The sequence below is a fragment of the Sitodiplosis mosellana genome, unplaced genomic scaffold (assembly GCF_009176505.1).
Source record: "Sitodiplosis mosellana isolate CC-2019 unplaced genomic scaffold, AAFC_SMos_1.0 Smas_scaffold_2, whole genome shotgun sequence".
Classification (NCBI taxonomy): Eukaryota; Metazoa; Arthropoda; class Insecta; order Diptera; family Cecidomyiidae; genus Sitodiplosis; species Sitodiplosis mosellana.
The window spans coordinates 6,069,311-6,084,362 of record NW_022595245.1 but is presented as its reverse complement, the minus strand read 5'-3'; the positions used below and the strand labels follow the sequence as shown (position 1 = coordinate 6,084,362).

The 15,052-nt window shown below is 37.1% G+C and overlaps 1 protein-coding gene across 5 annotated transcripts in view; it reads right to left on the bottom strand.

The window, feature by feature from the left end:
* The window catches only part of LOC129565153 (pseudouridylate synthase RPUSD2-like), a 233,904-nt gene that overhangs the window by 21,077 nt on the left and 197,775 nt on the right, over nucleotides 1-15,052 (bottom strand). For all 5 annotated transcript variants that reach the window (XR_008687583.1, XR_008687582.1, XM_055439712.1 and 2 more), the window contains 2 exons: nucleotides 12,381-12,603; nucleotides 843-930 (listed from right to left, as the gene is read on the bottom strand). Coding sequence is in view for 3 of the 5 variants with exons in the window: in XM_055439712.1 (XP_055295687.1) it covers nucleotides 843-930; nucleotides 12,381-12,603 (311 nt within the window). In the remaining 2 variants the exon portion in view is untranslated. The remainder of the gene's footprint in view (nucleotides 1-842; nucleotides 931-12,380; nucleotides 12,604-15,052) is intronic.

Genomic DNA, 15,052 nt, shown 5'->3' with positions numbered 1-15,052 from the left:
TCTCTTTTTATGATTTCGGTAACCATATGAACGTTATTATGTATTTGAGTTCATTGATAAACACCATTTCACGGAATGAGTTTTCCAGTAAATATGGAAGAACAAATAAAAATTCAATTGATACGAATATGCATTAACTTTGAATTCAATTAAATGAAGCAGAGAGAGAAAGAAAAAAATTGGAACAAAAATTGTTCGTCCATTCGTCCATGAAATTTAATTGGGAATCACTTTTTGATCTGGCACATTATAATCAAATGAATCATTTCGAATGATTTGATTTAAAGCGCAATCAAGAGAAAGCAAGACAGTGTTGCGCTATTAATTGAATCAATGATGGGAACAGCAACGCGGTGCATATCAGTGCAATCAAAATGGTTGGATTTTATTGCACTCACACATTTCATGGTGTTTCAATTAGGGATTATATTATATTATGGTACAGTGTGTGCATAGGTTGTTGTGGAAAATCCATTTGATTGGGCCTTTTTTTCTTTCTCTCCCACGGGGAAACGAGATTTTGATGGTGAAGGTAAAGGTAAAGGGATACAATTGAGAAGCAAAAAATATTTTTTCAAGTAGAAATTTTATCAATTCAATCAGTGATTCATTTTCAGTTATGATGAATAATTAAGAGTCTTGCATAGTGTTCTTAATTAAATCGATAAAATTTCTACGTTCAATCGCAAAATACATCAGCTTAAAGCACTTTTATCCAACTGACGTATTTCACTTTGTTACAATTAAAAACATATTTTCAATTTGATAAAAAACTTTTCAGGAAGAAAAAAAATTAATGAAAAAAAATACTTGATAAAATGGCAGTCGTTTAAGCCACTTACGGGAATTGATGCCGGTTTATTAACAACCACAATGTCATCGTCCATATGCACGATTGTGATTGGCTGGCTAGTGACTGGTACTTCATGTCTGGAAAAAATACGAACACACACTTGTTTGGTCAAACAATTTTCTTTTTTTGCAAGTTTTTGTTTTTTTTTCTTCAAAATTGTCTTTTTCTAATGGGGTAATTGTGTAAAGTAACTTTGTGAAAAATGATATTCGAAAAAAAGTAACAAAAAATTCACAAAAGAAAAATATATAAATACAAGAAAAAAACCCAACAGAATGATAGAAAGAAAAGAAACGAAAGAGAATCAAACAACTTGAAAATGTTAGTAAGTATATATAGTGGTTAACAACAAAGTTGCATTAGAAATGGATTTAAAGCTGTAATTTAATTAATTCTAATCTCTGAATGATAACTATTCTATTTAATGTTATAATTCAATGTATTGTGGTTTTGAAACATTCTTCTTCGGATTAAAACGAATTGTAACACATACAACGACACGAGCTTGCACCATTTCCCGAGCACATATCATCAAGCGAGAGCATAACAATGGCATATGTACGAAAATTATCGCATTTCGTGTGGTTATATTAAGCGATAAAATATTTATGCGTTGGTGTCAAAGAGCAATGGACCGATTTGCCTCATTTTTAATTTATGACATCGATTTCAGATGAAATCATTTGAGCACTTCGGTTCGGCTATGGTGCAAACAGCACTTGGAATTCAATTGCATTCCCATTGAATCATCGCAATGGCATCTTTTATTCTGCGCTCCATTTATTTTCAACACATAATAATGGCGCCGATGATAATGATCGATCTCAGCAGCAGCTGTTACGTACAACTGTGCGTTTCTTTCTCTCTCTCTCCCATGGCTTTACCTTGTTACAAGCACATCCAAATCATAATCATATTATTATGTTCGCTTCATGTTCTCTAATGATTTTTTTCTTCGCTTTCATCCCATTACCAATTCATGATCATTTTCTTTTCTTTTTTGGTCTGACGAATCGGAATAAATGAGATATTTGTCGACAATGGAAAACACGCTTTGCCCACCAGACAATCAAATGATAAATAGCTGAAGTGAGCATTAAATAAATTTCATGCGTGCTTCAGAAGAAAAAAGAGAACTCGAAATCAAAGCCATGCAATTAATTCGAATCCATCTCAATTTCTAGACGACAATGCAACCAACTTTCTCTTATTTGATAACAAACACACTTGGCAATTGTGTAGAATGTGTGTATATATCCCATTGGAGTCGTCATCGCCGTTCGAAAAAGGACGTCGACGTTGGCAAAATACAAACGCAACACACAATAGCGCACATCGAAGTGAAATTCATTGAGTTGAATTGTGTGTGTGCGTGTGTGTGTGTGTGTGTGTGCGTGTGCGGTAGAGCATTCGTCAATCGACAACAACATTTTCTAAGCATTGGTTATGGATTTCATCAAATGTGCGTGCTTTTCATTTTATTGCTTATTCCGAAGGATGAACTGGGTGTGATAACAGCCATATATTCACAGCAATCATCATAAATTCAAGTGGGTATAGCAGGAGCAGCAGCAGCAGCAAGCAACCCGAAACGAATTGTCGATTCTCTACTCGAAATTATGTTCGTTCGGATGGCAGTGAATAAATCCAAAGATAACCGCACAGTTATGCTTTCGAATGGAAAACTCACTCCAATCCATTGGGAACTCTATAATCTTTTTTCGATATATGCAGCCGGTCATCAAGTTGAGATGTTTCTCTCTCTCTCTCTCTCTCTAGCATCTCAATATGACCGAATGGTCCGGAATGTTATATGATATTCTTACATCGAGGTCAATCGAAACAAAATACAGTTATCATAAATGCTGTGAAATTGTACACATTGTCAAAATATGATGACTAAACGGGCGGATATGATGAAATGGTTCATTTAAAGATTGAATAGAGAATTCATTTGGACTGCACAATAATCATCAACTCGTTCGATTTGTATATCATGAACTTTAATCGATGCGATTAAAAAATCATTTAAAATGCATGAGTTGAAATTTCAATTCATTTTCCCATTCGGTTATTATTTCTATGCATATGTTAGCTTTATGCATCGGACGAAAAATCAAGCGTTTTTTCGACGCAATTTGAATTATTGAATTACTATAATGAAAGTTAATCGGTCAACGGCTTCAATTCGATGCAACACTGCACTGCCAAACGAAAACTTTGTGGAAAAGTTTTTCATTTTGGAGAAAAGATTTTGCTGGTTCGACCATTTTTATTTTGTCGTAAAAATGGCAAAATCGCACCATCGAATCAAATGCTCGTCACGGCAATTTCAAACTCTTTTATAATGGTAGTTTGACTTTTATCGAAGGATTTCGTTTTTACAACGTGATTCCATTCCTTTTTCTCGTATCCACCGCAAAAGTAAACTCGACACAACAGTAACAGCAGCAAAACATATTTCTATTCGATTCGTTTATTTACATTTCAGCGCATGGAATTCATATTTATGATATATTGATTACAAAACTTGATGTTTGTATACACACAGTGTTGCACATTCTTTAGGATATGTGCTTCGGAACCCCGTGCAATGTTACAAAATCCATAAACAATTTTGCACGAACAATTGCAAAGCAAAACACATAACTTTGCATGTGCACAGTCGGGTGTTATTCAATCCAACCCCATGTCATTCCATCTCTCTCTCTCTTTCTACGCATACATAGACGCGTTCTTTTTCTCCACATTCAATGGCTGGCTTGGCATATCATGACTTTGCGACGCTGAAAGCGTCGAAAGAATTTCCACGATGATATATGGCAGTTAAAGTAGATTGGAATTTATTGCATAGCTGGCAGTGATGATTTCACTCGCAACTTGGCTGCAAGAAATCATCATATATTTTTCCATTTTCACAGGAAGTGACGAAGTCACACACACACACACACACAATCTGCATTCTTCCTCAAGAGAGTTTTACGGGAAAACTTGCAGATCACACGACGACGTTCTAAAATTCGACTTGAATTTTAATATTCACACAAAATCTCGACGATAAAACGCAGTCCGGTGATAGTAAAATGTCAAGTGAAAATCAAGAGTCGGTTGCGACTTCATCAACTAATTAAATTGTCTTTGTAAACCTTGAACGACTGTGCGATTTTGTGCAGCAACTTTGTTGCATTTGCTTTATTGCACCGCGCGATTTTTGGCACAGATTTTGCAAACAAGTATTAATTTTGCCATTAAATTCGCATAAAATATACGTACATTTTTGGCAGATTTATTAATTGCAAAATGGAAAATCAAGGCGATTTTTTTTACTCCCACCACCGAGTGATTTACATTGTGTTGTTTCCATTGGTTCGATAGTTCGAGTTTTTCCGTGGAAAAGAAAACAGGTCATAGCTCAAGAGATGTTGAAATTTAATGGCAAATGCTTGACCGATACAATAACCACGATGTCAAAAACAACCCAAAACAATACACATTTGATTCGAGCCAGAAGCATTTCGAAGCATTCATTATTGCAATACAAATCATCAGAAAAAAAAATCACTCAGCAAAGAGTCGCAATTATTTTCATTTGAAGTAAGAAGTGGCAAAAACAGTACTTGAGACATTTTTTTCTCCCTTTCTATTTTGTCGCACAAAGAAAGCAAAAAAAAAATATATCCATTTTCGTCCCGTTCATCCTCTCCAAGCGTCTGTACTGACTGCCATCAGTATAAGCTTTATTGCTACAAATTTTCCATCCGTTTCTGCTATTTTTCATTTTCTTCACTTCACTACATTTGTTTTGGATTCTTTTTTCCATTCTATTCATCTGGCAGCAAATTTTCATATTGTTGTGCTTACAGTTTTGTGGTGCATCGGTTGCCAAGTGAGAGAGAGAGACGAACTTGTTGATCGGCATGAAATATGAATGGGGTGTGTAATGTGTATGTGTGTTTGTTGGAGAAAAAAGTGTCTCAAAATCACCATCAATTCTTGAATTTTCTACTTTTTACATTTTCTGCATAATTCTTTATTCGTATTTCATCCCGCCCCAACCCGTCGCATAATCCTTCTCATCAGGTGAGAACTAGGGGATTCACGCCAAATTTTATTTGGCAAAATCTATTTGTATTTTTTAAATCATGTAAGGGATCCACTTCCAGAACCAGGAGCGGTTGTGAACAATCCTGAGGATCCACCAAAACCCACTTCCATAATTTTTGAAGCGATAATGACGTCAACAGATTAGACATGGTTCTGCTGACAGTCGGTTTATTGAACAAAATTGAGCAAAATTGAAATTATGCATACATATCTGTTTAATATGTTGAAACATAAACAAATTCATATTATTTGTTCATATTTTAAATATGGAAATTGGCGTGAGGCCCCTAGGGTGAGAAAATCGACGACGATCCGGTTCGAGTTGTTCTTTTGCTTTTGGATCGAAAGTTGACGGTGATTCAAATCAATGTTTGCTTTCGATTTGCATTGCCATCAGCCATAATACCTTTCACCATGCAAGTAGTTTTTCATCATTTTGAGCACACCTAAGCGTGTACACTGTACACACACCCTGGTGTACACATCCATCTTTTATATACTTATACACGTATCGAAGTGAAGCGGAAAAAAAACAGTGCCATGGCAAATCTATCGTTAAATAAAAATATGCTCCCTTGGAAATTATTTCCGATCCATTGAGAGAGGAGAGAAAAAAAAGAATCAACACCGAACGACATAATAGGCGAACGAAGAGGTGAAATGGGACATACACACATACATTAAATCAAATACAAAACGATGGATACAGGAGGGATAGGAGGTAAAAAAAGCTGAACCAAACTACATGCACTTCAATGTACCCTTGTTTCCGGTTCGATGTGCATTGTGCACAGTTCAAAAACTATAAATCAAAACATGAAAATTTCACTTTGTGTGAACATGGTCACACAATCTAGTGGTGCGTCCAGGTCTCTTTTTTTCCCCTGTATGGGTTGTATGTGCTGATAAAGCAAATCGACACACTGTTCGACGAGAAAGGGAATAACGGGCAAGAGAAAGGAAATTCATTGTTCGGTTAGGCAAACCAAAAACCACAATATGTTGGTTGATTTCGTTGTTGATCGGTGGTTGTATTGGATGCTATGCTTTTTTGTGTGCTTCTGTGTTTTCCACATTTTTGCCTTTCGAGTTTTGTTAACAATAAATTATCGTTTGTGTCAATCCACAAGGAAAAAACGTACGGTCCTTTTTTTTACTTTGGCTTTCACCAAAGGAAGCGTACCGATTAGAAAACCTTAATCCTCTTTCAATGTGTGCTTAATATTCGCTTGTTCGAAATTTATTATGTAACCGTTGTACAGATCACGATGAGAGTGGCAAGAAAACACGTGAAGATTCTGCACATTGACAATGTGACATTGCAAAATGAAACGGAGCACGTTCGAATATGAAGCACATCATCCGCAGATGAAATCCATTTCGACAGCAATTCGACTGAAATGTTTCGAATTAAAATTACTTCATCTCTTGAAATGTTGTGACAACATCATCATAGCAGCATGCAATTTCGAAATGATGTTCTTTATCAAAATTATTTACCGCAATGCAATTCAAAGTAACAACCGCAACGCATACACAGTCAAACACAAACACATGAAATGCTGCTGATCGAAGCAAACCATTTTTTTGTTGATTGATTTCAATAAGTCCTGTTAAGGTCACATGTTTTCTCGAAATTGAATTACGATGGACTGGTTGATGCATTTGCTGAAGACACACATTATGCTTTCTCCCACATTTTCCGTCTCTAAGTTCACGCTTTTCTCCTCCCCAACTTGTCCATTCTCTCACGCCAACTTCTCTCATTCTCTCATTGCAAAAATCCGATCTACTTGTTGGCAGATAGCTACATTTTCGTTTCCCAAGTGACTCTGGCAGATACATTGATACACACCATGTATTATGTCCCGTGACACAAGACTTTCAAAATGCATGAGCACTAAATCCGTTTTCGTGTGCTTCTGAGCAAGTAGTAATTTTCGCATTTATGAGGAAAAAATGAAACGAACACATCGTCTCTCTCTCACACACACGTAGCGCGAGAAAATAGGGATAACATTGTTAGGGAAACGGCATGAATGGCAAACCGAAACAAATCTATTGCCAAAACACACTCACACACACAGCAAAAGTGAAGCGAAAGCAATGAGGCATCAAGGGAGGTTATAGGCGATGCTGATGCATTCTCGCACACCGAATATCAGCGTTGCTGGTGATGCAGCTGTCGCTAGTTGTTGTTTGTGTCCATGTTTGTTAGTTTTATTAAGATACCAAACGCAAATGGTGTATTGTTTGCGGAGCATGTAATGTGTGAATTTTCATGAATATTGTTGCATAAATGCCTGTCACATACAATGCCCGCAACTTCATCCTATTACATTGACGTCTCATTCTCTCTCGCTCTATGCTTCTATCTCTCATTCTTGTTCTTCGCTTCTACCAACGTTTGGTTTGTGTATATCTGTAAATTTCAACGAAATTCTCGGCATTTCGTGCTTTCGTTTGTTCTTTCTCCGAGACAAACACACACCGTCGTCACTCGCATCCTTTTCGCCTTTAAACTTATTGAGTGAGTGTGTTTGTGTGTGTGTTGGGAAGCTAGTCAAAACAACTTGCATATCTTCTAGCCTCGGTTTTGGTGTCGAGTATTATATCAAAACACTTGAGAAGAAAAAGTAAACGCAAATATTTTGAGTACATTCCGTAGAATATTTTTCGATTTGAATGGGAAAGTATGCGAGTGTGGTGGTGGTGGTGTTGGTGGTGTGGTATGTGCTATGGATCCATTTCGAAACTCTTTTGCCACTCGAAATGCTTTTGGGAAATTAATTCATCTATTTCCATGCAGAGATACAGTGAAGCAGACATGAAACGTCGAAAGAGTATGTGCCTGTGTACAAAAAAGAAAAGACCGAAACCAAGCCACATATACATACTAGTGCATTGTGCGATCATTCAAAGGATTTCAAAATAATCAAAGTAAGAGCGAACGAGCAAAAGCTGCTGCATTCAAGCACCGTTGCAAACATGCCACACACCATTTAAATTGTAATCGTCCGGCATTCGAGCTCACTTGCTCTCCATCTTCCCCAAACGACTCATCTACTCGTACCATATACATTTCAGCAAAATCTTTTTTTAATAGTCATGAAATCATGGCGTAAGTAAAATAGATTCTATTTATAACAAAATCAACAATAACACGTACAACCGAAGAGAGAGAGAGAGAGAGAGAGAGAGAGAGAGAGAGAGAGAGAGAGGGAGATGGAGGCCGAAGGGGATGATTTCGAATATATTTATATGATTTGAAATTTCCACCAAACAAATGGATGTATGTACGGTATGCACAAGTTTCGGTTGCACGAGTAAAAGTGAGAGAGATAAATTGCATTTTGTGCAGAACGATGAAGAGGCAATCTTCGGTTAAATCAAATGAAGCACCAGCATTATGCTGTTTTAGCACTCGATATATCTTTTACGTGTGTGTGAGTCAAGAGCGACGGTGGCAGCGACTTCTGCTACTTCTGTTGCTGATACTTTTCCAAGACTACAAATGAATGATTGTGTGCCAAATGAGAGAAAAAACACTATGAGCAAAGTATATGCTCAACTGTTAACACTTTTGGGGACAACGAGAGCGGGTGGCCGTTTGGATTGAACCTTGGTTGCATAAATGTATGCAAAATAAACGTAATAATGTCACATGGCGTACAGACTATGTACATTGTACACTGAATGAATATGGTGAGTTTCGCCTTGACTTCACACTTTTGTAGTTTTCTCAAGTGTATTGCCAGTCGAGTATTTTTGTCCACCGTCAAAAGACCCGTTTGCATAAAGTTGTTTCTAAAAGCGACTCAATTTCATTTTTTTCCCTTGCTCTATGCTACTGCGACTGATACGTTTGCTCCTCTTCAGATTCTATCTCTTTTTGGTGAATCACGAGCTGCTTCGCTTGCTCGATAAACATTTCGTCGCGGCCAAACGAAAATAGCACATGCAATTTTTAAGAAGTGAAAAGTGTGCGCTAACCCACTACACTCTGTTTTTCTTCATTTTTTTTCCTTTGGCGCTTGCAATTTGTCAGACCACATATATCACACAAGGCAACCGATTAAAATCGCTGTCAGACCAATTTCAAAATGTTGTTCGTCTTGAGAAACTTGTTCAAGCAGATGTTTCGATTTGTTTGCATCGGATTCTTCTGTTCCACATCCTTCCGTTCACGATTCACGATATGGACATGATTATTTTGGGTCTCACTGTCGTTTTGATACACATTAAATCGCCAATAAATTCTGCACACTCAATGATAAATTACGACGGCATACGCTTTTGACCACTGATGGACGGCTAAAATTTATGCGTGTTCAATGGCACACAATGGTTTTGTAATTTAATTGGGATATTCACAGCAGCAATCATTCCATTTCAAATGTTATGAATAAAATTTGCTCTTTATTTCCAATATATTGAATTTCATGGTTATAAACCATAATAAAAAAATTCGATTCGCATTTTTTTTTCTTCTTTCGTTTCTGGTGAGGTCATTATTGCTCATTACGCATTAGTTTTCCGATTGTTCTGTTCATAATACAAACGTCATCACAAATTCATAGCCAATTCGATGAATTCATGAAACTTCGAAATCGATTTCGATTGGCTTTTGCGCTTCCCAAAATGGTATAATCGATTCGACCGAATAAGTCAACACTTCACATGAATACTATATATGTATGTTCGAAAATAGTAATTTTCCACTTTTCATTCCGATGTCTGAATTGGACAGAGAGACCTCACTGTTGTTGTTTTCTTCAGTTGGAGTGTGTGAGCTGATTTTGCTGATTCACACATGATATTAAATATGGATTGAAGTGTGGCGATGGTGAGCATTTGACCATTTGTTGACTGTTGGATTTATGTTTGTGCAATTTATTGTTCTGACTGAAAACCCCACCACACTCTCACACACACTCCTTTGTCGTTAAAAGGTCAGTATATATATATGTAAGAATGGTTGTTTTATGTCCAAAAATGGCAATCGTCTGCCGCGGGTCTCTTTCAATTTTATGTGTTTATTCTTACAATGAGTCAGCATTACATGCTGTGCGTGCTCCAGAATGAATTCCAAGATATACACACACAAAGTAATGAAAAATCGCCACGACGAACGTTTTTTGGATGTATAATTTCTTTGTAAAATATATAAAGTTGCGATGGATATCTCGACAACAAACAACAACAACCATGAAGAGAGAAAAAGAAAACTACGTCGAAAACCATTGACGCAAAACGTTAACTATTTTTATGATGTCTGCGGTTCGAGCAATTTACGCTATTTAGTTGTTTATTTCCCGCCTCAGTTCAAACACTTCGACCAAAAAGAGCGTCGCTATTCGCCGTGCATGTAGATTGCAAGCTGGCTGACTGGCTGGCTGGGTGTTAAGTTGTTGATAAATATTGCGAGCGTAAAACTACTTTAATGACTACGAATCGACGATGGTATACTAGTACACAAGTTTTTTCATACAAACAAACTCAACAATTTTTTTTTTCTTCTTCGCTTGAGAACGATGACGACCAACCAAAATGCTTGCAGCCATATTTAGAGTTTCTGCAGATATACACAAACACATTCGTGAATGAAATACGTTATATCGGCTGTTGATGATGTATTCGGTCGTCGCATTGGAATTGATGACTTTTAAATGTGTACATAAAAATTTAGTTGTCAATCGATATTGGAATTTATGAACTGAACACTGGCGGCTCGAATCCCGTTAACATCGTTTCGCCTGTCAACGCGTCTTCAGCTTTATTAGTGTGTTGAGTATATGTCAAGCTATGCTCACAACTGTCATTCGATAATAATATTCCACATTAACGTTTTAGTGTTGAGTGTCGCACACGAAATTACTATGTAACCAACTTTTTCGATGTAATGACCAACGAATCAACGATTTCATCGAAAATTCAGACAACAAAATAATGCAAAAAAAAGCATAGCAAATTCCCCCGAATGCAATTCAATAAAATGAAGCTTTTAATTTTCGAATTTTATTGCACATCCATACAAATTGAGCTGTCGGGGAATTGAATTGACGCACTGCAGCGATTTGTTGATTGGCGCTGTGTTTTAATTAAAGCGCGCGTCCATCGCACTGTTGTTCTCTCTCGGTTTGTTCTTTTTTTCACACGCTTGCTAGCATGGCATGGCCCGAAGGAGATACCAAAACGTGTTCGGCTACCATATTATTTAGTGTTCGTGCATTTTTCACAACACACATCCATTTCAAAATCGGAATGCCGAATGAAAATCTATATAGATATTTATATATATGTTTATGTATGTGAAAATTGATCAATTAAATAGTACATCAACGATACAATTTATCCAAAGTCAATGTGTATACAGACATTGGCAATGGATGTTAGTGAAAAAACGATAAAATGAAACAAACTGCAATTTTTCCTCTATTTCAATATTCTTTTTTTCTCTTCCATTTTCGTTTGTTCAAAGCGTTGGTGATTTGGCGGAGAAATCGGAAAAATTACCTCCAATTTGTTCGATCGGATCTTATCGTTGGCAAGCAGACGGTTAAAATTAAATTAACCATTGCATTGAGAATGTGTTATTGTTTAATTTGGAAAATGGAATGTAGACTCTACATTGCAGAGTCTGTTGTGTGTATGTGTGTGCCTGTGCATGGTATGTGCTTTAGCGCGCGCGATTATTTCGTTAGATTGCATTTGATCTGTGAGGTCGATAAAACACCTGCGTTTCCACTGATTGCGTTTACTTAACTGATAAAAGCAAGTGCGCATTTTACCTGGCTTTCTCTCACCCACTCTCTCTCTCGCTCACTCTCTCATTCACTCTTGCTCTTTGTCTATAAATCATACACTATGCACACATTTAAGCCATTACCGTTCATTAACATGCCACCGTGCGGGGCTTTTGCTCGCTTTATGTTTGACTCGTGATGAATGCTAACACACGCGCTACCGCGCCGTCATATGTGTAATTTGCTGGAAGATTCTTCGTGCACTAAGAGATTAGTTTCAATATTTATTAGCTAAGCAGCATAGTTCTTTGAACAGGAGAAAAAAAAATGTTTGTTCAATTTTTGCCGTTTAATCAGATTTAATCAGCACAGATGAGTAATTGAACCATGCATAAACAAAATGGTGATAAAACTTAAGTTAAATCGATATATGATGGAAAACCCCTTAAACTACACCACAACTATTACACATTAAATCGATTTTATTGCTATGTAACATTCGTCAGCTCTAATTTTCTCAACGACCGACCTTCTAGAAAATCCTATTGAATGCTTGTATATATATAATTTAAGAATAATTTGTTTTTTGTATGTTTTACGTATAACCATTGAAACCCAAAAAAAAAGGATAAATAGTAGGTGAGCGCAATAAGCGCCCACGTGCACGACACACTTACCTGTGGACAATGTTCGCTAACAGATCATTATGTTTTAATCGGCAGTCGATTGGCACTTTTTCATAATTAACGGTTAATGTTCCAGCCTTGATACAACGTTCATACTCTTCAGCTGGATGGGCACGAAATTCACGAGCGAATACATCTAAAATTTTCTCACCTACCCAACGACCTTTGGTGAATGTCGTAAATGTGAAGTAATACGGGTAAACTTTTCGTAGACCTATGGAGGAAGAGAAGAGCGGAAGAAAAAATTGGGTGATATCAAGAGTAAAAAAAGAACACACAAAAAAAAACAAAACAAATGTAAAGTGGTGAAAATATTATGAGGTGAGGTGAGAATGGCGGAGGAAAAAAAAAAGCTCAAGATAATCATGATTTAAACGACGAACTGACAAACAAAAGAATAAAGGAACATATGATCATGATTTGCCATCAAGAAAAAGCAAACAGAGTGAACGCGGAAACATCGCCAGAAAGAAAAGAAGCACATAAGAACGCGCGGGTGGTGAGTTTGTGTGTGTATGTGAGTGATATTTCTTTATTCTTCTGTCGACAGTTCGTTTCAACGAGCAAGCAACACTTGTCGCAGCGATGAATTACACTTACACAATCACAACAAGACGACACAAGTGCAGAAAGAGAAAAAGACAGATGGAACGAATGAACCAGAGAAAAAAACCGCCACAAAAATGCCACAACATCGATCTCAAACATAAATATTTGCGCGCTACAAAAATGGGAATATATATTCTACATCACCAATCGAGGGGCAAACCACTCAAAAGTAATACTGTGTATTAGTATTACTTTAAGTAATACTAATGTAAATATTACCTTGTATTACTTTAGTATTACTTTTTTCAAACAATAGTATTATTTTTAAAAGGAGTATTACTTTATCAAAAGTAATACCACTTTTACCTAGTATTACTTCGTATTACTTCGCAGGTATTATGTATTACTTTTGAGTGGATTGCCCCTTGTCACCAATGCCACACTCACTTGCAATCGGTACCGACAGCCAAAAAGCACCGACCGAAGAAAGAATGGAAACAAGAACAGCGAGAAAAACCGAAAGAGTAACAGCGAAAAAGAAAAACGAACTTTGTTTATGGGTGTACGAATAGAAAACATTTCATTAAATAAATATTAAAGTTGTTCGAATGAATCATGTCACCAAGACAAGTTTGCATGTGTGCCACACACTGAATTGAAGGAATATAAAGGCGTTTTTTTCTTTACTCTCTCTCTGTGTGTGTCTCTCTCTCTCCGTCTCTGCCTCATGCTTGGCGTGCGCACATTATTTCTTTGCCACAAATTCGCACGGATTATACATGGCAAGTGTTGTTCTGGTATCGATTTAGTTATTTGCCAGGTGCGACGATAGCTGAAAAGAAATACACCGGAAACAACAACGTCCTCGAACACACACACACATAGGCAAAATAAGTTTGAATTAGTTTGAATTGGTGAAATGCTGAAACGAAGAGCGAAAAAAAGCATCGTAAAGAATAGCGAAGCAGAGCATGGTGGAACGTTGAATAACAGCATACTGAATCTGCCTGCTGCCGCTATTGATGGCGAACAAAATAACAAAGTAACTTTATTTATAGCGCATACTTTTCGTCTTTGTTGTACCGAAAAAAGAAAACTGCCTATGTGTTTCGGTTGATTCTTATGAATCAGTCGGGAATTTCGATAAACGAAATACTGCTGTTACCTATGGATCATACACACACACACGCCGCATGAGCGAGAGAAAAAGCGCTTGTCTTCAAGGTGGTCTTGAAATGGGAGCACACACACTGCACACGGCAGGGTAAAAAGTTAACGATTTTCCAGAATCTCCTTTCGTCAGCTTTATTTTGAAAACACAGCGACCGAGTAAATATCAACCGACCGAACGAATGAACAAACGATGGAATTGAAGCGCTCAAACACAAACATTGCTCGAGAGCCAAAATCGAAAGCAAATATTATAATGCAATGTCGTTACGCCGTATTCCAACCCACATTAGAATAACATTTGAGGTAGCAGCAACAACATTCCGATGTTAACTAACCGACGAAAAAGTAAGGGAGAAAATAAGAGAGAGAGCGAAAAAGATCCAACGGAATGTGAATGTTCACATATCCAGCGAAGCACACGCGCGCGTCGACAAAATTCTTCCGTTTTTTGCCATTCTCTACCGCTCGCTAAATTTCTTCCATCAACCGAAAAAAAATAACAGAGAAGCACACGGTAAATACCTAACAATACAAGATTAGCCAAATGGCATAGAAAAAGAACAGAAGAAGGAAAAAAACGGCTCAAGTTTTTCGCATTCGACACAATACATTTTATTTGCTTTTGCGATAGATGTTTTGGCTCATTCGTTCATTGTTGCTGTCGCGCTGTGACGCTTTTTGCATTGCTAAACCAAATATGTTCCTTCTCTGCCTTTGGCCATATTGTTCATCGTACTTAGGAATTTATGTGATGCTTGTTTTTATTATTACCACTTTAACAAGCTGATTTGCTTGCCTTTTGTTTTGTTTCCGTTCTGCTTTGACCGTTTCGCGAATCAAACGGCAGCAAATTACAAGCTCAGCAAAAACTCCGAAAACCGAGAGACAAAGAGAGCCCAATAAGAGAATGAAAGGGCGGACGAAGAAACAGTATTAGGGAG